Source organism: Euleptes europaea, chromosome 3 (genome assembly GCF_029931775.1).
Source record: "Euleptes europaea isolate rEulEur1 chromosome 3, rEulEur1.hap1, whole genome shotgun sequence".
Classification (NCBI taxonomy): Eukaryota; Metazoa; Chordata; class Lepidosauria; order Squamata; family Sphaerodactylidae; genus Euleptes; species Euleptes europaea.
The window spans coordinates 24710577-24731268 of NC_079314.1; the positions used below are offsets into that span (position 1 = coordinate 24710577).

General features: G+C 43.3%; 1 protein-coding gene across 1 annotated transcript; it reads right to left on the reverse strand.

Moving 5' to 3' along the window:
* Positions 1-773: 773 nt before the first annotated feature.
* MTFR1L (mitochondrial fission regulator 1 like) lies at positions 774-19952 on the reverse strand. Its single transcript, XM_056846934.1, has 6 exons — positions 19856-19952; positions 16681-16785; positions 11767-11876; positions 10090-10301; positions 5683-5995; positions 774-1191 (listed from the first exon to the last, which is right to left on the reverse strand). Exons 1-6 carry the CDS (start codon positions 19928-19930, stop codon positions 1086-1088), a joined length of 921 nt encoding a protein of 306 aa, XP_056702912.1. The 5' UTR covers positions 19931-19952; the 3' UTR covers positions 774-1085.
* Between the last annotated feature and the right edge of the window lie 740 nt (positions 19953-20692).

Here is a 20692-nt window from a genome sequence, read left to right on the forward strand (position 1 = left end):
ATGTAAGCCCCTTGAGGTCCCTACTGGGGAGGAAGGCAGAGTACAAACGAAGCTATTCAAGCCTTCAGAGTAACATGTTTTTTATCAGTTCTCTCTCATGAACTCGGTATTTCTTGAAGGAAAATAAACTGGGGAAAGCCTTAAAAATGTAAACCATCCTCAACAAACCAACCTTTTTTTTTAAAAATAGGAAGAATCCATCAATAACACAGAAGCTGGAAGGACTATATATCTTGATAACTTACCGTATTTTTTTCTCCATAAGACGCCCCCCCCCCCCAGCTGGCCGTCGGGGCGGGGAACGCTGGCTCGTGTTGTTCTGGCGCGCCCAGCCGCTCCGTGCGCCCTCCCCCCGCCTCCCAGCTGGCCGTCGGGGCGGGGAACGCCGGCACGCGGGGCACACAGAGCTGGGCGCGCCAGAACGACGCGAGCCGGCGTTCCCTGCCCCGACGGCCAGCTGGGAGGCGGGGGGCGCACAGAGCGGGCCTGTCTGCCTCCCAGCTGGCCGTTGGGCCGGGGAATGCCGGCTCAAGTTGTTCTGGCGCGCCCAGCCAGCTCTGTGCGCCCCGCCTGCCTTCCTTCCAAGCTAGAATGTGCGTCTTATGAACTGGGCTAGGGTCCATAAGATGCACATTCACTCCATAAGACACACCCACATTTCCCCTCACTTTTGAGGAGGAAAAAAGTGCGTCTTATGGAGCGAAAAATACGGTACCACAGGTTTGAGAATTAAGGTACTTGTATCCATTTACAGTATATAAACCAGCAGCTAGCCATTTTTTTTGCAGCAAAATTAAGAATAGATTGTTTTTAATTTAAATCGTTCAGTCAAGTCTCTGGCGTGTTCCACTACAGAAGAATCCTTACCAACAATGCAAAAAACAGTTGTGGAAAACAGTTTACCCTATAAAAAATTGCATCGTTCTAAGCTGTGTGGAAAAACAGCAAATCCACAGCTCCTCTTAGAGGAAGCCTAGCCCCTAAATGATGAGTCTGATGTTTGAGGAAGGCAGCCACTGTGGAGGGGGAAAAAACTATCTTAGGAGTACAATAATTTGCTTACAGGGTAATAAGGGAGTATAATGTCAGTTCTTCTTTGTGTTTACGTCTTCATCCTTCAGGGCGAATTTTCTTCTCAAAACGTCCGCTATGAGAACTGCAGGATCCTCCTCTTTCAGTAAAGTTCTATTCCTATACGGAGGACAGAAGAGGAAGGGGGTTAATAGCAATACAGACACAGGTCCTTCCACAATCCCAAAATGGCCGTTGCTTTGTTGAATACAATTCTAAAACGTTTTTCTAAGCAAGTTAGTTGTCCCCCACCCCTGCAACTGGGTTTCCTGGTGATGGTGAAATCCCCTCCTGATCTCTCTGCAGCATTGAGGATCTCAGAAATGGGAGATTGTGAACTGCACAAAGAACAAAGGCAGCTAAAAACACAGGCCACTCATCAACGGCACCTCAAGTTCATAGCAGATCTAACCACAAAAAGGATTCCCGCTACCCAGTCAAATTGACCAGTATGAAGAAGAGTTGGTTTTTATATGCCAACTTTCTTTACCACTTAAGGAAGAATCAAACCAGCTTACAATCACTTTCCCCTCCCCACAACAGACACCCTGAGGTAGGTAGGGCTGAGAGAGCTCTAAGAGAGCTGTGACTAGCCCAAGGTCACCCAGCGGGCTTCATGTGTGGGAGTGGGGAAACAAATCCAGTTCTCCAGATTAGCATCTGCCGTTCATGCGTAGGAGTGGGGAATCAAACCCGGTTCTCCAGAGCTGAATCCACCGCTCTTAACCACTACACCACGCTGGCTCTGTTATTTGCCCATTAGGTGACCCAGCCTATACAATCTTGTTTAAGAACAGACCACGACTCTCAGAGGCTCACGATCTACCTTCCACACATCTCAAGCCTGGAATAATTTAATGAACTTCCTGATATAAAAATGACAAAATTTAGTCTGATGATGCCCTGATTCAGAGGTTATTCAATTTTACTCTGAGGACCAATCACACAAACAGGTACAGAACTGATGATCAGGTCCCAATACTCCCTACATATACTTGGCAATTTTATTTTATTTACAGAATTGATATCCTGCCTTTTTGCCCAATCAGGGCCACCACCAATACATACATTGTGCTCTTCTTACTCAGGGTAAAGCTGTTGAATTTTAACCCAGACACCCTCCGATCTCTCCTCTGAGACCTAGCACGCTGCCTTAGGCCCCTTGCAGAAAAAGGCGGGAGAAAAATGTTTTACATAAATCAGCTGCTTTGCACCAAGGGGTAAGATGCTCTTGAAACCCTTGCTTATAACACTTGCCACTAGCAGTGTAATTCTTGCTTATAACACTGTCACTCTTCTAAGCCAAGGGTGTAACTTGGCTTAAGACTTCACTGTAAAATTTAGTCTGTTGCAATAAGGATTTTTGTTGTAGCCATAGCCACACACGGATTCTGCTAAATTTGTAACACATACACCTGTTGTCTAGAGTTCTTGCTCAACAGTGAGGATGCGACCTCCTACAAGAGGAAGGGTGCTTGTGGTTGCTATAAAGGGGAGAGCAGGATTTAAAAAAAAAACCAGTTCATTTATTTCCTGCCTTTTGTCTAACTATGGAACTCAAGGCAGTTTATGAAGGATTCCCAGAAAGTCTTCTATCCAGGCATGGATCAGACCCACACTTGGGCTTGCTTCAGCGAGGTTGCTGTATCATGTAACCCACCCCCCTCCAAAAACCAAAGTCTGGGGAAAACATTTCCTGTCCAATAGCAGGTCTGCAACACCAACAGACCAGTTAGCGGTGATGGTGGTCCAGCACATTACACAGGTAAAGGTCCCCTGTGCAAGCACCAGGTCATTCCTCACCCATGGGGTGAAGTCACATCCCGACGTTTACTAGGCAGACTTTGTTTACGGGGTGGTTTGCCAGTGCCTTCCTCAGTCATCTTCCCTTTACCCCCAGCAAGCTGGGTACTCATTTGACCAACCTCGGATGGATGGAAGGCTGAGTCGACCTTGAGCCGGATACCTGAAACCAACTTCCTTCGGGATCGAAAGGTCGTGAGCAGAGCTTGGACTGCAATACTGCAGCTTACCACTCTGTGCCACGGGGATCCTAACATGGGGCTTACATTACACAGGATGCCACTTATACAGAATTCATTGCCACAAGATTATGGCTGCTGATTACACAAATCCATGGAGGGTGGGTCTACCAGCCTTATGACTGAAGAGAGTCGCTAGTTCCAAAGGCAGTATGCCCCTGAATACTAATTGCTGGAGGAGAAAACAGCAGAGGAGGTTGGTTTGTCGGTGTCCTTCCCTGTTTGTTGGTTTCCATGAAGTTGACTTCTCTGGGGAAATTCTCACCCACGCAGACCTTTGGTCTTATCCAACAAGACTCCTTTCATGCTTTTACACTCCGTTTCAAAGTCCTACCCGCAGTGCATGGACATTTCACCACCAGCAGTCGGGATCTAGTTTCTATGCAGCATTTGCATCACGAGCTCTCTTTGCAAAGCTTTGCTTATTCAGGGCAAAAACTACTGCGCTGCACAAAATGTGACCCACATTTTGTTAATATAGTTGCAACGCAGACTGTTTTTATCAGAACGGATTACAGCCGCCCAGTTTCCCCAATGTTTTAACAGACCCGAGTCAAGTTACTAAAACAAATGCTATTTGTGAATGGAAATAGTACGATCCCTGCTAATTCTTGCTACATCACAATGTTAATAAAAGTGCAGGAAATATCCCTTTCTTTAAACAAGATACACACACCCCAGTGGCTAAAAGCTGGCTTTGGAAAACGACATGGAATAACTTTGAAACTGGCAATTCAGAAAAGAGCCACACAGCATCCTCATGAACATAAAGGCCCTGCTGGATCAGAACAAGGCCATCATGTCCAGCAGTCTGTTCACACAGTGGCCAACCAGGTGCCTCTCGGAAGCCCACAAACAAGACGACTGCAGCAGCACCATCCTGCCTGTGTTCCACCTAATATAATAGACAACACTCCTCCAATCCTGGAGAGAATAGGTATGCATCATGACTAGTATCCATTTTTACTAGTAGCCATGAATAGCCCTCTCCTCCATGAACATGACCACTCCCCTCTTAAACCCTTCCAAATTGGCAGCTATCACCACATCCTGGGGCAGGGAGTTCCACAATTTAACAATGCGTTGTGTGAAAAAATATTTCCTTCTATCTGTTTTCAATCTCTCACCCTCCCGCTTCAGCAGATGACCCCATGTTCTAGTATGGGAGAGGGAGAAAAACTTCTCCCTGTCCACTCTCTCCATACCATGCATAATTTTATAGACCTCTATCATGTCTCCCCTTAACAGTCTTCTTTCCAAGCTAAACAGCCCTAAGCGTTTTAACCGCTCCTCATAGGGCAGTTGCTCTAGTCCCCTGATCATTTTGGTTGCTCTTTTCTGCACTTTCTCAAGCTCTGCGATATCCTTTCTTAGGTGTGGTGACCAGAACTGTACATAGTATTCCAAGTGTGGTCTCACCATAGATCTGTACAAGGGCAAAGAGCTAGCTCTGCTTCTGCCAAGCAAATCCAGTTCTGGCCTCCAACAAGATTAAGGAAATGAGCGCTAAGGGATTCTGCCTTCTGTATAAAATTTAGTTTTATAATAACTGAAGGGAAAAACACACACACAAAATGCAACTGATGCATAAGCTGGCAATATAAAATTACAACATAAATATAATATAGAATTTAATTCAATGTTACCATGGTATCATAGCTGCATACTGCCAAGCATGAAAGTTCTCTAATTCAGTTGTGTGTTAAATTCATAAGCAATACTGCAATGATTTAAATTATTCTCTTAATGGAGAGAACTTCCAGAATATCACTGGCAAGAATTTTTGAGCTCCTTGGCAAACGTTCCCGTCTCACTAGCACAGTTACACATTGCAAGACTGTGGCGTCTTTGTGTCTAGAAGTCAGAGCTCTTGCTGACTTCAGTTGATCAAAGCCCGGAACTTGACATTCATATACCGAACAATGCTTAATGGATCCTTTGGTTGTAACAGGCAATGCATGAAATGAATGGGGCATCTGGAGATAACACGATGCAGATAGACAGCCAAAGCTGGGGCAGCATCTGTGACATTTGGGTTGTTTTTTTTAAACCACCCTAGGTCTGCCTGCATGGCCAAAATGGTGACTTAAAGTGCTTGTTTACAGAATAATGCTTCAGGCTTCCCAGCCAACAGGCAAAAAGCCTACATAGTTTTTAAAAATATGCACTCTGTCTTTCCTCTTGGTGGTTCATCGAAGGCAGGCTTGCAAACAGCCACTAGCCTAATCAACCTCATTATCTAAGAACGGCTTCCAAACAAATAGGCAGAGGAGCTCTACAAAACTGGTTCTTTTAGGCTCACAAATGCGATGATGGGAATGGGTAGACAAGCAAGCTAAAGAAAACATCTGCTGTTTAGCAAATTTTGTGGACTTTGGGCCCCACATTGTTAGGGACAAGCATTTAAAAACATGTCTTGTGAGGACTGTGGCAGTGCAGCAGAAGCACTTTGGAACTGAAAAATCTTCACCAGTGCGCTAAAGCCCAGCAGATGCACCTTCGAAACAAGCGTCCAATCAGAAAAGAAGACATTTTGGGATTGAAGGGGGGGGGGGGGAAAGAAACTTACAAGTCTTTGTTCTGTTTCATCCTATGAATGTCTTTAAGAATGCCCATCATGTCTGCAAAACTGCTGGCCTTTGACAGAGACACCGAATCTTCGTCGTCGGAATCCTTGGGGTCTGCTTTACAACATTCAGAGGTTGCAGAACAAAGCAAGGAAACAGATGGAAGCTCCGGACTTTCTAGTTCTGCCTCCTCCTCCGTTATATCACTAATGACAAAGGAAGTTGTAGATTGGAATGAGGATCCGAAACAAGGCAAGGGAGAAGACACATTTGAACTCCCTGGAGATAATAAATCTGGCGTTAATGAAGAGGAAGCTGGAAAAAAAAAGAACAATACACACAGATGTAAACCTAGTGCCAAACCAGAGTTTTGTTTATTTACATTCTGTGCAGGAGAACACACGCCAAGCTCTGGTCTAGGACAATTCCGTCCCCCCAGGAAAAAAAAACCCAGAAACCCCTTAGGGCCAAATCAGATTTTTTTTTTAAAAAAAAAAAGCTAATTGGCAGCCCCTGGTGACTGCTTTGAAGATCAGGGCAGAGGGTACTTAACCCTTTCTTCCCATGACTGTCACAACACATCTCTCCAAAGAGTGAATTCGGTCCTTGGGGCAGTGAGGGGGAGGGAAATATGTGGGAACAGATGCAACACTGGTCATTCCTGAACTACGCTCTAGTGCAGTAGGATGATGCAAAAAGGGAAGCTTAAAGGAAGTGGGTGCACTTCCTTTAGGTAAGCAGAGTTTCTTTGTTCAGACCACTGGTTGTAACAAAACTTCTAGTAGGAAATTAGCTCCTGATGCAGATGGTAGTCATTAAATTTTAGGGAACAGAGAATGTCCACTGCTAATGCAAATTTCTGTAATGAGAGCTAAGGTCAGCCTAATTCCGCCCAGCGTGAGTAGCTTTTAGGCACTGAAGAGAACAATGGGCTGGACCCAGATTAAGTTTTCCATCAGTGGAATGGAAAATTTCCTGCCTCTCCCTTTCCTGCTGCCCTCCATTGATCTCCACAAAATGCTGCTCCTGGGACAGGGAACCTGAGGAATGAAGTGAGGGAAGACTGCAGCAGGAAGGGGGAATTGGTGGACTTTTAGCATGGATACACCTCGATGGCTTGTTCAGTACCCCGTCTGGCAATGGCCTGAGAAAAGCATAACCACATTAACAGGGCAATCTAACTGGATTGCACTGTAAACACACCGATGCAAAGATTCAGTGAGCGCCAACCTGTACTAGCATAACACTGGAAAAGAAATACAGCACCAGCTGGGGAAGAATGATTGACGTGCTTTTGGTCAACTGCAAATTTAGAAACTGCTTTTAAAAAATAAATTTCTATAATTAGTCAACAATAATTACATATTGGAATGCCAAGTCTGGAACTATACTAGCTCAACAACACACTCCCAATAATCTAAGATCTGCTACTACTGAGGGGGTCCAGGAAAGCTTTATCTTGTCTCTTATCCAAAAAGCCAACTGAGTAGGTGACAGAAAACAATGATTCATTCAGCCCTAGTGTCTGAAGATGCATAGGGCTCTTTACGAAAAAGAACGGTTGGGATGCCAGGCAAGGGTTTCATGGCACAAAGGCGTCCTAAGGCAAGACCGTGCTAAAATGTATGCGAAGAAAACGTAGGCCAAAGCACAGCAAGAAAATAAGTTGATGCAAATGGCAAAAGAGGACATTAAAAAAATGGTGTGGAAATGGGTTGTGTTTCTCTTAAGTACTGATTCATCCAAGAGACTTTACAAAATGAGAAGAGATTAAAAAAATGCATATTACCAACAAGTTATAAAATAATTTCTCCTTCAATGGGTTACTTCCCCAACTATATCCACTGCTAAGTGTTTATAAAAAAAGTATTCCACATCCAATACAATAATCAAATGCATATTGTTCCCTTATTACCCTTGCCTAACTCTTCCTCCCGGTCTTGACTGCTTTCTTCTTGGTCATTTATAAGACTGTATAGCTCTTTGAGGCAGGGACCCATTTTTGTTTGATAACTCTAAAGTACCATGCACCTTGGTAGCTCCAAATAATAAGAACACAAGCCAAGCAAGTTATTCAGATCCAATGCTTCTACACAGAACATTCAAACACCAGAACGCAGAAGTTCTAACACCCTGGGGCACAGCTGTTTAGAATTTCCATGGCAAAATCTACACAATTTGTTCCCTGGCCTGAAACCAACAAAAGACCTCTTACCCTTATCAAACAATGCATGGACAGAAGTTGCATGGAAATTTAAAGGAGTGTGAAATTTCATCCAGAGTATTTCTTTCATTTGTCTACCTTTTTAAAATGCTACAGGTGGTATATATGCGACAAAAGAACAAAAAAAAATGGTTCAGGAACACCCCAGATGATATAAAACTCAGTCTTTGTAGTGAAGCAACAATGTTTACAGACTTGAAAAGGAATTAGGAAAATTCAAATAAAAGCCTCGGCAACACAGTATTAAGGCCACATCAAAAAAAGACCTACTTGTGGGTGGAAGGGTATTGGCTTGATATTAGGAAAAAAACTTTTACAGTAAGAGTTGTTCGACAGTGGAATCAGCTACCTAGGGAGGCGGTGAGCTCCCCCTCACTGGCAGTCTCTAAGCAGAGGCTGGACAAACACTTGTCGGGGATGCTCTAGGCTGATCCTGCATTAAGCAGGGGGTTGGACTAGATGGCCTTATGGCCCCTTCCAACTCTATGAGTCTATGAATGGGATTCTAAATAGCATGCCCATTGACTAATTCAGATTTCGGTGGACACAGGCGAACTCTTCTAGGACACTGAATTTGTGTGTTTCCCATTTTATCAGTGCTAATCAAATTATAAATTATTTCACCTACCTCCAATAAGTTGGACTGACTTGTCTATTTATACGAATGATTTTTTTTTGCATTTTCCCCACAGTAACTTTTCCTTATACTTAGAAATAACTGCTATCACCCCTTATGCTTATACGAACTGCTCTAGTAGGTCCATGAATGTCTCACCCAGAAACCTAAAGATTGACTGACATTACTGCCTATTCCCCAAAACAACACAGCTCTTGAAAAAAAAAATTCTCACACACGCTCGCGCGCGCTCAGATCTTGGTTGTACAGTATTTTGGCCACAACCAAATTCCACCAGTACACAGACTTCAATGGCAGGGAAAGGTCAGCCCCTCTGCAGTCACCCGAGAGCAACATCTCCAAAAGACAAGTGGAGCCCTTTGCAAATGACCACATGGCTACATTTCCCAGTGTCACTGGTGCCAATGTGCACCACCACCGCTGACCTGCCAGCGCTATCAGCCTTTCTACAGAGTGTGTGAGGTCCACAATCTTCGCATCAGGTAGGCAAGTCGCCATGCAGTCAGAACGCCTGTCACAGAGCCCACTCTCTAAACTCCCAATAACTGAATCACCTGTTACCAAAAGCCCACCGCCCCAAAACCACAGAGGGTTGTCCTTAGAATGAGAGGATATTGAAGAAGAAGGAGAAGAGTTGGTTTTTATATGTCGACTTTCTCTACCACTTAAGGGAGAATCAAACCGGCTTACAATTCCCTTCCCCTCCCCACAATAGACACCCTGTGAGGTAGGTGAGGCTGAGAGCTCTTAATAGAACTGTGACTAGCCCAAGGTCACCCAGCTGGCTTCGTGTGTAGGAGTGGGGAAACAAATCCAGTTCACCAGATTAGCTTCTGCCGCTCATGTGGAAGAGTGGGGAATCAAACCTGGTTCTCCAGATCAGACTCCACCTCTCCAAACCACTGCTCTTAACCACTACACCACACTGGCTCTCCATGCTGGTTCATCATCCGAGGAATGGGACCCTTCTAAGGGATTGCACCCCTCCTCCTCAGCCAGATCCCCTCCAACCTTGAGATTCTCCATCTCCACCACAGCAGAAGAGCTGTTCCGCATAGGAGTGGGACTGTTCTAGTAGGTACATGAAGGTCTCACCCAGAAGCCTCTCTCCCCCCCACCCCTACTTCTTCACCAGAATACACTGCAGGCTATCTGCACCTCCCAGGTTAACCCTCGGGGAGTTCAACTGCCAATTTACTAGTAAGCACCAAAACAGAGCTCCTAGTGAGTAGTCAGGCAGCAGTAGATATTCTTTTAGAAGGTGAATTGCATTTCCTCCCAAACCCTTCTCTGTTACTTCTGTTTGCATATCCAGAAGAATAATTTTCAAGTCGCTGGTGGTATTTTGGAAGGTTGATTTACATTTGCTACTAAGGCTAGGGAACAATTTCAGTTTACGCTTCTACCCATCAAACTTCCTGCTGTTAACACTGGGACTCGATATTTTCTGCTATACCGTTTCCCACCAGCGTTGTAATAGTGCTGATTTCCAGCATTCGAGCTTAGGGTGTTGTCACTGAAAGCATCAGGGCACTGTGTTCTTCTCACCTGAATCAGTTGCTACAATTTTCGCTATCTGACTCCGCAGGTGACTTAGCTCTTCCTGGAGTTCTGTGGTCCGACTCAAGGCAGGTAAACCTGGCTTCTTCAAAGCCAACAGCTTTTCTTCTTGCTTTCTCAAGTTTGGGACGGAGGCGTTACGCTGTATGACAAAGAATGGGCTGGGCTTCCACTTGTGCTTTAGAGGACGACAGTCCGTCCTGGAATTCAGAAACCCAAACGTTCCAATAAACTCAACTCCCATGGGAAAAATTTTTTTAAAGCACCCCACAGCTGCTGTATCCTACAACGCTTGCTATTGCCGCTTCCCTCGATGCTACCTTAAACAATAATTTTCCATGGAACCATTTGCTGTACCAGAGCGTACGACTCACCTTCACTCGAGCTGCCTGACACACCCTTTAAAATATCCGTATGACTGAACCTGTGACCCTTGAGCGTTTATCTCCCATCTCCCATCAGAAGATCTACTTTCCACTCTTAAAAATCCCCTATAGAATTTTTAGGTAGGTAAAGGTAGTCCCCTGTGCAAGCACTGGGTCATTACTGACCCATGGGGTGACGTCACATCATGACGTTTACTAGGCAGACTGTGTTTACAGGGCTGGTTTGCCATTGCCTTCCACAGTCATCTTCCCTTTACCCCCAAGCAAGCAGGGTACTCATTTTACCGACCTTGGAAGGATGGAAGGCTGAGTCAACCTTGAGCCGGCTACCTGAAACCAACTTCTGTTGGGACTGAACTCAGGTCGTGAGCAGAGCTTTTGACTGCAGTAGTGCAGCTTACCACTCTGTGCCACGGGGCTCCGTGTACAGTGTACAGCATTTTTATGAGTCAATCCATGCTTATTTTCAACTTTTTTTTTACCATCTCCTTTCGTGGAAGCCACGTAGGGAAAAGCATTTTGTCTACCTCCATGTTCCTTTCCTTTATCCCTTAGAAGCTCCTTGATCCATTGATCTTGAGCAGAACTGTTTTGAATCTAATGTTTGGGGGATATAAGGACTGAGATAAATTTTACCCCTGCCAATGTAGCCTTAGGATCCCTATCACTTAATAAAAAAGGCATTATATCAGAACAGAGGCATTGGATTTATGCATTAAAAGAGGAGAGATATATCACACTCTAAGGTCCTCACAGAAATAGCATTCCAAGAGCTCCCGAGCCAGAAGAGCACGGACAAATCCTTTCCGAGTATGGTACATTCAAAATTCTGCCTTGCATAATAGTAGAAGGGTTAGCGTTTAATCTAGCTAGAAAGAAGGCTCTAGACAGGCGAGGAATTGTCAAAAAGTAGGTATAGGCAGGCAAACCACGTGGTGGTGGTATTCCAAAAAACTGAGTTGAGTACCTCCAAATTCCAGACCATACATGAGTATTCCTCTGGAGCAGATGCAATCACTGGTCACTACCAGTCTATTTTATTAAAAGTAACCGCAGCAACTGCTTTAAAACAAGCTGCTTTTAAAGCAATTAAATCTTTAAATATATCCAAGAACAGGCTTCTGAACCTTGCAGGGAATCCTGCTTCTACCCTAAAGCCTTGGATGGCACTTACCAGAAAAAGATACGGGGTGGGGGTAGACAGCAGACCAGCTATGATTTTTTTATCAAATAAGGGAAATTAACAGGCGCTAAGAAATGAAAAGGAGGAAGGCTGTACCTGACTCTAGTATATGTTTCTTCGTCATCTGAAGCTATCCATGCGACGTCTGCCAGGGTGGGAACAGGGGGGGTGTCACTTAAATAGAGATCTGAAACATTTGGTAGAGCCTTGAAAGTGTGTCGGGGAAGAGAGAAAAAGAATAAAATTACTGGGTGGTCCCACAAAGATTTGCTTTCACATTATAAACCAACTTCTTGCCAAGACATTCAGGATGTAAATCATTAAGTGTTTTAAATGCTAAAAATGTATTTACCATTTATATATATTGCAAAATGTTTAAACAGCAAGGCCAATGATGGGGAGGGAAATCTGTTATTGAGAGTGAAAAACAACAACAACAGAGCAGATCTGTAGGGTTGATCACACTCCCTGTGTCTAAAGCTGTTATTGTTTAAACAATAATGTTTCTGATAGTTTTAAAAGGTTGTTTTTTAAAAAACAACATTTATATGCCTAGGAAACATATGGATTTGTTCAGCACCGTTACACTGGAAGTCATTCATGGACCATAGCTAACTTGCATAAACATGAACAGGATATCCTCTTCGTTTTTTCTCGAGCATCAACACAGGGCTTCTCAGAAAGTCTTGAAAACAAACTCCAGCCAAACCCAGGTGCAAATATATATTCAAAGTTGTGAAAATATTATTTGTTGTTCAAGTTTATGCTGATGAGACTACTGTAGGCACATGGTTACAATTCTCAACTCTCAAAGTATACATGCGTTTTAACGGGAGTTCAGAAAAATGCTGCACTGTGAGCATGGTCTGTCAAGATTTAACTGAATACTTGCTTGGGTAAATAAAATAATATTATTTTGTTTGGATAATAAATAAGTTAATATAGGATAAGTACACTTATGTTATAAACTTTGTTTTATATAGCTAACAGGGATAAGAATCAGTAAGACTTCATAAGCAGCTGAGATTCTCCAGTGAATTTAAAGCAACAGAATTCTGAGGAAGCAACAGTAAAATAATTGCAAAACCTTGTCAAAAGCTTATGCATTTATAATATTTGTATACAAGCTCAAAGCTTATACAAGTTTATAAAATGAGTTTATCATTTATGAATGTATATTAAAATAGACTCATGCTTGTATAGTGGTATTGGTTTCCATTGGTTTATGTTCAGGTTGAGGGCAGCAGGAAAAGAGGAAGACCCAACAAGAGATGGACTGACTCAATAAAGGAAGCCACGGCCCTCAGTTTGCAAGACCTGAGCAAGGCTGTTAAAGATAGGATGTTTTGGAGGACATTGATTCATAGGGTCGCCATAAGTCGGAAGCGACTTAACGGCACTTAACACACACACATGTTCAGATACCACTGCCCTCTTTATATATTGGCACTGTGAACTGTGGCTACAGAGGCAAGCGATTAGAGGAAGGTGAGGCAATGGGTCACACGTAGCGGCAACCGCTTCGCTGACTTCCTGAAAGCTCGTCTCAGCAGATGGAGAAGCTGGTAAAATGTTAGGTCCCACTCCTCTAAGCCTAGAGGTTCCTCATACAATCATCAGGAGGGCCAGAGAACCTTGGAGCCATAGCCCAGTAGAGGCGGGGAAGGGAGATCTTCTCTGGGCATGCAAAGCTCTTCATTATTTATCACTGTAATGGGTTCTACGTGCAGCTGCCTTCGAAGACCTCTCAGAAAACGTCAACTTGGTTCAAAATGTTTATTAAAGGAGGGTAAAAGAGATTATATGACAGCACAGCGGTCATATTACTGATGTACTGAAAGAGCTAGAATGCTGTTTGTTTCTAGGTGCCATTCTTCCTTGATGGTATGGGCCCAGAACATCTGAAGGACTGTCTTCTCCTGTACAAAGCAATCTATCCACTGAGTTCTTTCTGAGAAAAACTTCCCCTAGTGCCCCTACCTTCTGAAATAAGCCAGGAAGTTACAAGGCCCTAGAGCCAGGAAGGGACAAGGCCCTAGAGCCAGCGTGGTATAGTGGTTAAGAGTGGTGGTTTGGAGCGGTGGACTCTGATCTGGAGAACTGGGTTTTATTTCCCACTCCTCCACATGAGTGACGGACACTAATCTGGTGAACTGCATTTGTTTCCCCACTCCTACACATGAAGCCAGCTGGGTGACCTTGGGCTGGTCACACTCTTTCAGCCCCACCTACCTCACAGGGTGTCTGTTGAGGGGAGGGTAAAGGAAGGTAATTGTAAGCCAGTTTGATTCTTCTTTAAGTGGTAGAGAAAACCGGCATATAAAAACCAACTCTTCTCCTCCTCTTTTGGTGGACTACATTTGCCTTTAGCATGTTTCTTGTCTGCATTCAGGCACCAGATGCAGACATTATTATAATTCTGCATTAGAACGAGTTATCGTTCCTTTTTTGTGGTGACCTCACAGAGCTAATCTACATTGTTTCATTCTCTCGTGCTAGTTTTTAGGCCTGAAATTGCTGTTATATAGTCTTGGTTTTACGACAGAAGTTGCTTTTAAAAACCCATTTTAATGGCAGCAGCTTTAATTCAATACTTATTTAAGGGCCAGAGTGGGTTAGTTAAGAGTGTTGGAGTGGGATATGGGAGACCCTGGCTCAAATCCCATTCTGCTATGAAGATCACTGGATCAGAGCATTCTGAGCCTAACACTCCTTGCAGAATTGTTGTGAGGATAAAATGGGGGTGGGGGGGGGAAATTAGATCCCCAGAAGGAGGGCAGAATAAAAATGTACCAGAGAGACAGATATTTCTAATTTTACTTTATTTTGCAGAGGTTGGTTTAATATGTTTGTAAGATGCTTTGAATGCTATGAAAAGCAGGATATAAATATTTTAGAATAAGTACTATTTCAGGGATAAAAGCTGGTTAGCAGTGAAGATACTCAGCATCTCTAGCTGTTGTTCGGCATCCCCACAATACATAACACTGACTGTCCCCTTTGAAAAGGAGATGTCCCAGGTTAAGTTCCAATGGCGGTCTGTTTACTGAAACATCATATATCGTTCTGCAGACATGTGCATTCTGATGCAATAATTTCTAAAAGTTTGATAAATGTTGGTCATGCGCAGTATGATTTTTCATTTTGTCTATGGTAAACCAAACTCAAAATACTCATAAATGTAATTTTGTACTTTAAAATCTTATTATTGGTTTTCAAAGTCCTAAGAATAATATTATGGTTTGGTTTCTGCACTTTTCAAACACATGCCATTATTATGTTATGTTTTTATGTGTACTTCAGCCGTGGTTTTAATAGTTTTAATGATTTATTGGTTTTAATGCTTTTTAAGATGGGATTTTATTATGTGCAGCTTTAATTTGTTGGCTACCTTGGTGGCCCTTACAAGGGCAGAAAGGCTGGGCATAATTCTTGTAAATAAAGTAATAAATGAGCTTTCTGGGTGGTTGAGCAACCAAGGTCTAGAGCAGTGGTTCTCAACTTGAGGCCATATGGCCCTCCGGGGGCCTCAGGGCCCCCCAGGATATTTCAAGGGGGCAACAGGTGAAAATTGCATAAATGGGGGGCCACAGCACGAGACTAGGGGGCCACAGAGGGAAGTGAGAAGTGAAGAAAACAGAAGTGACCAAGGAAAAAAAGAAAGAAAACAGAAGTGAAGAAAATAGAAAACAGAGAAGTGGAGTGAACAGAGAAGTGACCGTGCTTCCCAGTGGATAGATCACCATGTGCACTCTGCGGCAACATCGCTTCCGCTTCCTTCTCCCTCCCACTTCCGCACTGCACCACTGTGTTTGTATGTGAACACTGTTGTTTATTAGCGTGTTGTATTCCCTTTTTGTGGGGTATTTTTTGTAAATTTCAGTTTCCCAATAAGAACTGCATGTGTGCATTTTGTGTGGCTGTTTATGCTTCTTTGTTCCTTGGCTATTTACAAACAAAACATTTAAATAGCTACCTTTCTAACAGTAGGACAGGGGGCCACAGCAAGGAAACAAGGTCGGAAGGGGGCCACGGTCAGAAAAATGTTGAGAACCACTGGTCTAGAGTTCTGTCCTCAGTAGCAGACAGCCAATAAATGTACGTTTTTCTGTACAACCAGGCTTGTCAGGGGCATTACTAGTTTTGGCTTTTAAAATGCATCAGAGCTATTCAGAAGCACCTCTAGGATGCACCTGATTTCCTAGGATGCACCTGATTCTGCTAACACTTCTTTGTTTTGGCAAAGATTTGAGTTAACATAAGAAACAACGTAGCAGTATATATTTATCTACTGCATTTCTGTTGCACCTTTCTATCAAAGTATTCAGGGTAACACAGTATTTAACAACACTGACTCTAAAAACAAAAACCAGAAGCAGCAGCAACATGGCAGTATAAACAATAAACCCCTTTAGAAAAGGAAAAATACGAACAGATAAATTCAATATAAGCCTGATAAAAATTAAAACCAATCAGAGCAAAATCAACAATATAGTTTTAAAGGGCAACAGAGATTTGGTTTGCATCAAAGCATGCAAACTGGGTAGCTTTTACAAGTTCGTTTTAAAACTAAGCATATTATACAGTAAAATTGTCTTTCTTTTTTTGCCAGCAAGTCACAGCCGACATATAGCCTGGTTGTGTTGACACATAGTATGGTTTTCAAGGCAAAAGATGAACAGAATTGGTTTGCCATTGCCTGCTTCTGCACCGCAACTGTAGACTTCCTTGGTGGTTTCCCATCCAAGAATTAACTAGGGTTGACCCCGCACAGCTTCCGAGACCTGATGAGATTGGGCTAGCCTGGGCCATCCAGGACAGGACAAAAAAAATAGTCCTAAGACAAAAAAAAAGTCCAAAAACAGGGCTGAAAGTGGCAGGGGCAACCTTTGAAACACTGTGAGACCACCCTCTTGCACTAAAGATCAATTTTTGTCTTTAACCAACGCATGTAGCCAAAGAGTAGTCATTGCCATTTATAGCTCCGCAGGATGAAATGCAGCATCTTACCTGAAAGCTTGCTCTAGGACACGGTTTTAAAGGCAGGTTTGTCCCGATCTTTCTGACAAAGCTGCGTGACGAGCCGTAAGGTTTGTTCTGCCAAATTGGGATAGTCTGAGGGGGTGACAAAATATTTAATGATATTATTTAATACATTAATAACAGTCACTATTTTTTAAAAAAGCAACCTGCTGCTTATTCTGGGCACTGGGTTAAATTAGGTGCCATCTGGAGTTTAAGGTTTTAATTGGATTTTATTGTTTAATTTTAGAATTATTATGAATTTTATTGTTGATAATTGATGTTTTCTGGTTGATGTCACCCGCCCTGAGCCTGGTTTTGGCTGGGGAGGGCGGGTCATAAATTGAAAAAATAAATAAATAAAAATAATGAACGCCTCTATTTTGTGCGTTTGACTGAACCATAAGCAAAGCGGACAACTGCAGACTTGCTGCTGTGTTTACGGCGGTCGCAGAGAGAAGGGAGACAGAAATCTGAAGATCCAAAGCTTGGATGCCAATGGGAGTGGAAGAGAAACCTAGTGAATTAAATGTTAAAGGGGAGAAGCAGTAGCAGTACCAAACTGTGGCCCCCTCCAGACCCCGGCACCAAGCACACAGACAAGTTAATGCGTCCTTTCCCCCTATGCTATGGTATCTCTCTCACACACACCCCGCCCCATCGTCAGTATGATGATTTTTCATGAACTTCTGCCAATCAACATTAAGACCGTCTGGGGCCTGAAGAATTCAAAGCACACAATTATAGATTATTTAAAGTAAACTGAAAGACTAATACAATGCGGGAAGAACTTTGAATTCTCATCGCCAAGGAAAACTTACCACGTTGACCCAACATTTAAAGTTGCTGAAGTTGTGAAGGCCGATTTGTACAAAGCAGACTGAGTTTTTACTTAACCCATTAAGAAATTTTGTGAACAGCTGGTACTATAAATAATACCTCGGGATTCTCTGGGGCCTCATCAGCCACCTGCCAGTTTGTCTCTTACAATTCTAAATTGTTTTTCATGCAGCTTACTGCTTCTTGGGGCTGCAAAAGGCATTTCAGTAACATAATAAAAGTCAACAGCCAGAGGATTGATTCAGGGTCAAATTCAACATATTTAAAGATTTATACCTAAACATGTAAACTGAAAATGCGGGGGGGGAGGGGGGGGGGAAGAATCAAAACAAAAATAGTTTACAGTTCCACTAGCCTCCCTCCACTTTCCCCATTCCCCTACTCTTGGCTACTCTTTATTTTAAACCAGAACAGTTTTTAACTTTCTCTAAGAAGGATATTTTGCTAACATACCAGCTGTCCGAAATATGGACCAGGCTGCATGGAGCAGGAAAAGGCACTCACCCACTTCCTATCAACACAAAGGAGTGATCATTTGGCAGGTATGGGACAAACAAACTCAATGAAGGCCAGGAGTTCCTCTGGCCATATCTCTGCTTCAGTATTGTCAACTCAGACTGGCAGCAGCTCTCCAGGGTCTCAGGCAGAGATCTTTCACATCACCTACTTGCCTGGTTCCTTTAACTGGCGATGCTGGGGACTGAACCCGGGACCTTCTGCATGCCAAGCAGATGCTCTACCACTGAGCCACAGCCCCTACTGCATTTTTAGATAGCTAACAGAAAAAAGCAACCTGTGGGTCAGATATATAAAGCAGCATTGTATAAGTGAAAGGCCAGAGGCAGAATAGGGTTTTCTCCAGATAGGATTTTAGGGGGCAAAAAGTCCTAAAAACTACCTACCTTGGTGCAAATCTCTTCCTCATGCCCTGGTATGTTGCTGCATCATTGACATTTCTTTTTTTGAGCCTCTTGGGCTTTCACTGTAGCCCTGTTCAGTGAAACAGTGAACACACGTTCATCCTGCCTGTACACGTTTGTAAGAAACAGCCAACATGTGTTGTCTTCATGAATGAAACCAGGGACCAAGAGCTGGGTAAATGTGGGACATGTGTCACATGTTCAGCTATATATGCGTTGACTGTAACATGATAATTACTTAACACACATACAAAGAACAATCAAATGTACACTGTACATGGACTGTATGTGCATTCACCGTAACGCAAACAGGGCTACAATGAACTCAGCTACTATGGGATAATACCATGATACCGCGTAGCCAATCAGATCTGGCTACATGATATTATCACCGAGGACCAGTGACACTGCTCTAAAGGGAAGAGAGAGGATTGGGGAAACTGGGCCAGAGTTCCCCGTGTTGGTCATATGGTGCTGCAACAAGAAGCACAGCACAGAAACAGGAAGTGATGATCATATTGGCAACGAAGACACATCCTGTCCTCCGCAGAGCATCCTTTATCCCCCCCACCCCACATAGCAAACACTTTTGCAGAGCTCTTTAAAACTGCCAGAAGTTGGGGGGGATTCTTTCGATGGCTTGTGAAAGCTTCCGTCTAAAATCCCAACCCTTTTTAACATATGCTTAAAGGGGGGGGGAATCTATGAACGGGCGAGTTGTAGTTTCCTCATGCATATGTGTGTGTGTGTAAAGTGCCTTCAAGTCGCAGCCGACTTATGGCGACCCCTTTCGAGGGTTTTCATGGCAAGAGACTAACAGAGGTGGTTTGCCATTGCCTTCCTCTGCACAGCAACCCTGGTATTCCTTGGTGGTCTCCCATCCAAATACTAACCAGGGCTGACCCTGCTTAGCTTCTGAGAGCTGACGAGATCAGGCTAGCCTGGGCCATCCAGGTCAGGGCCCTCATCCATATACTGAACACAAAATGAGAGAGGCCATCTTAAAAAATTGCCCAAGAGATTTAGAAGTATTAAGGTAAAGGTCCCCGGTGCAAGCACCAGGTCATCCCTGACCCATGGGGTGACGTCACATCCCAACGTTTCCAAGGCAGACTTTGTTTACGGGGTGGTTTGCCAGTGGCTTCCCCAGTCATCTTCCCTTTACCCCCAGCAAGCTGGGTACTCATTAATCCTACTTAAGTAATAAGAATTATTAAGAAGTTTTAAACCTACTTAAAAATTGATAGAATGTGTTTAGTTTTCCTTCCAATTATTGAAATGGGTTCTGGAAGGACAAGTTAATTGAAGAAGGCATAGTTTCAATGTGTTGTGCAGAACACTGAGATTTCAAACCACAAGTTCACATAGTTCTCCCAGAATACTGTTATTGCCATTGTACTTACTGAGTCTTCTTCCATCTCAGACCAGACAGGAAATACAAGTAAATCAACAGCCAAAACTGCAGCTCCGCAAATCATGCAACAGCTTCATAGTACTGCAACCTTTAAAAAGAATTGTTTGCTCATTGTGAATAATGATTTGGGCAAGTTCTCTGTTAACTTTAAAGGGACTGAGTAGCTATATCATCCTTATGAGGAATCTTAGTTATGTAATAAGTAGTTATATAACCCATATTCCAGCCACCTCATCGTTCCAAACTCCAGGGCCAAGAAGACAAACTAGCAATTGTGTCATCCAACAAAACAGCATTAATGCACTCTGCAAGAAAGTATTCCTGGCAAGTGCTTAGCACAGTCTCTCTCAACTCTAATGCAACTGATTTCCCATGGTAATTTGCTTCACTGCCCTGATTATGCTACTGCTTAAAAAATGTTCCTTTGCTATAATATGCAAGCAGTATGGTGGATTCCTTGAACAATGAGCTATGCTACCCTTATACCCAGGGCCGGTGCCACGACTAGGCGAACTAGGTGGTCACCTAGGGCGCAGACTTCAAAGGAGTGCAAAACTGACCTGAGGGGCAATTTTTTAAATTTTTTTTTAGCAATTTCAAGTTTTGTGCTTTTATTTTTTCTACAAGACATTTGTTTTTTAAAATTGGTTTGCAATGGGGGGGGGGCAAGTAGTTAGCCTTGCCTAGGGTGTAAAAAAGCCTGACACCGGCCCTGCTTATACCTGCCAAAGCTGCCCTGCATTTATAACACTGTAACCAATTATGAACAAGCGGTGTTGTAATTCCCCGCTCTGCTCAGAATGCTTTTTTAAAGCTAGTAACTCTG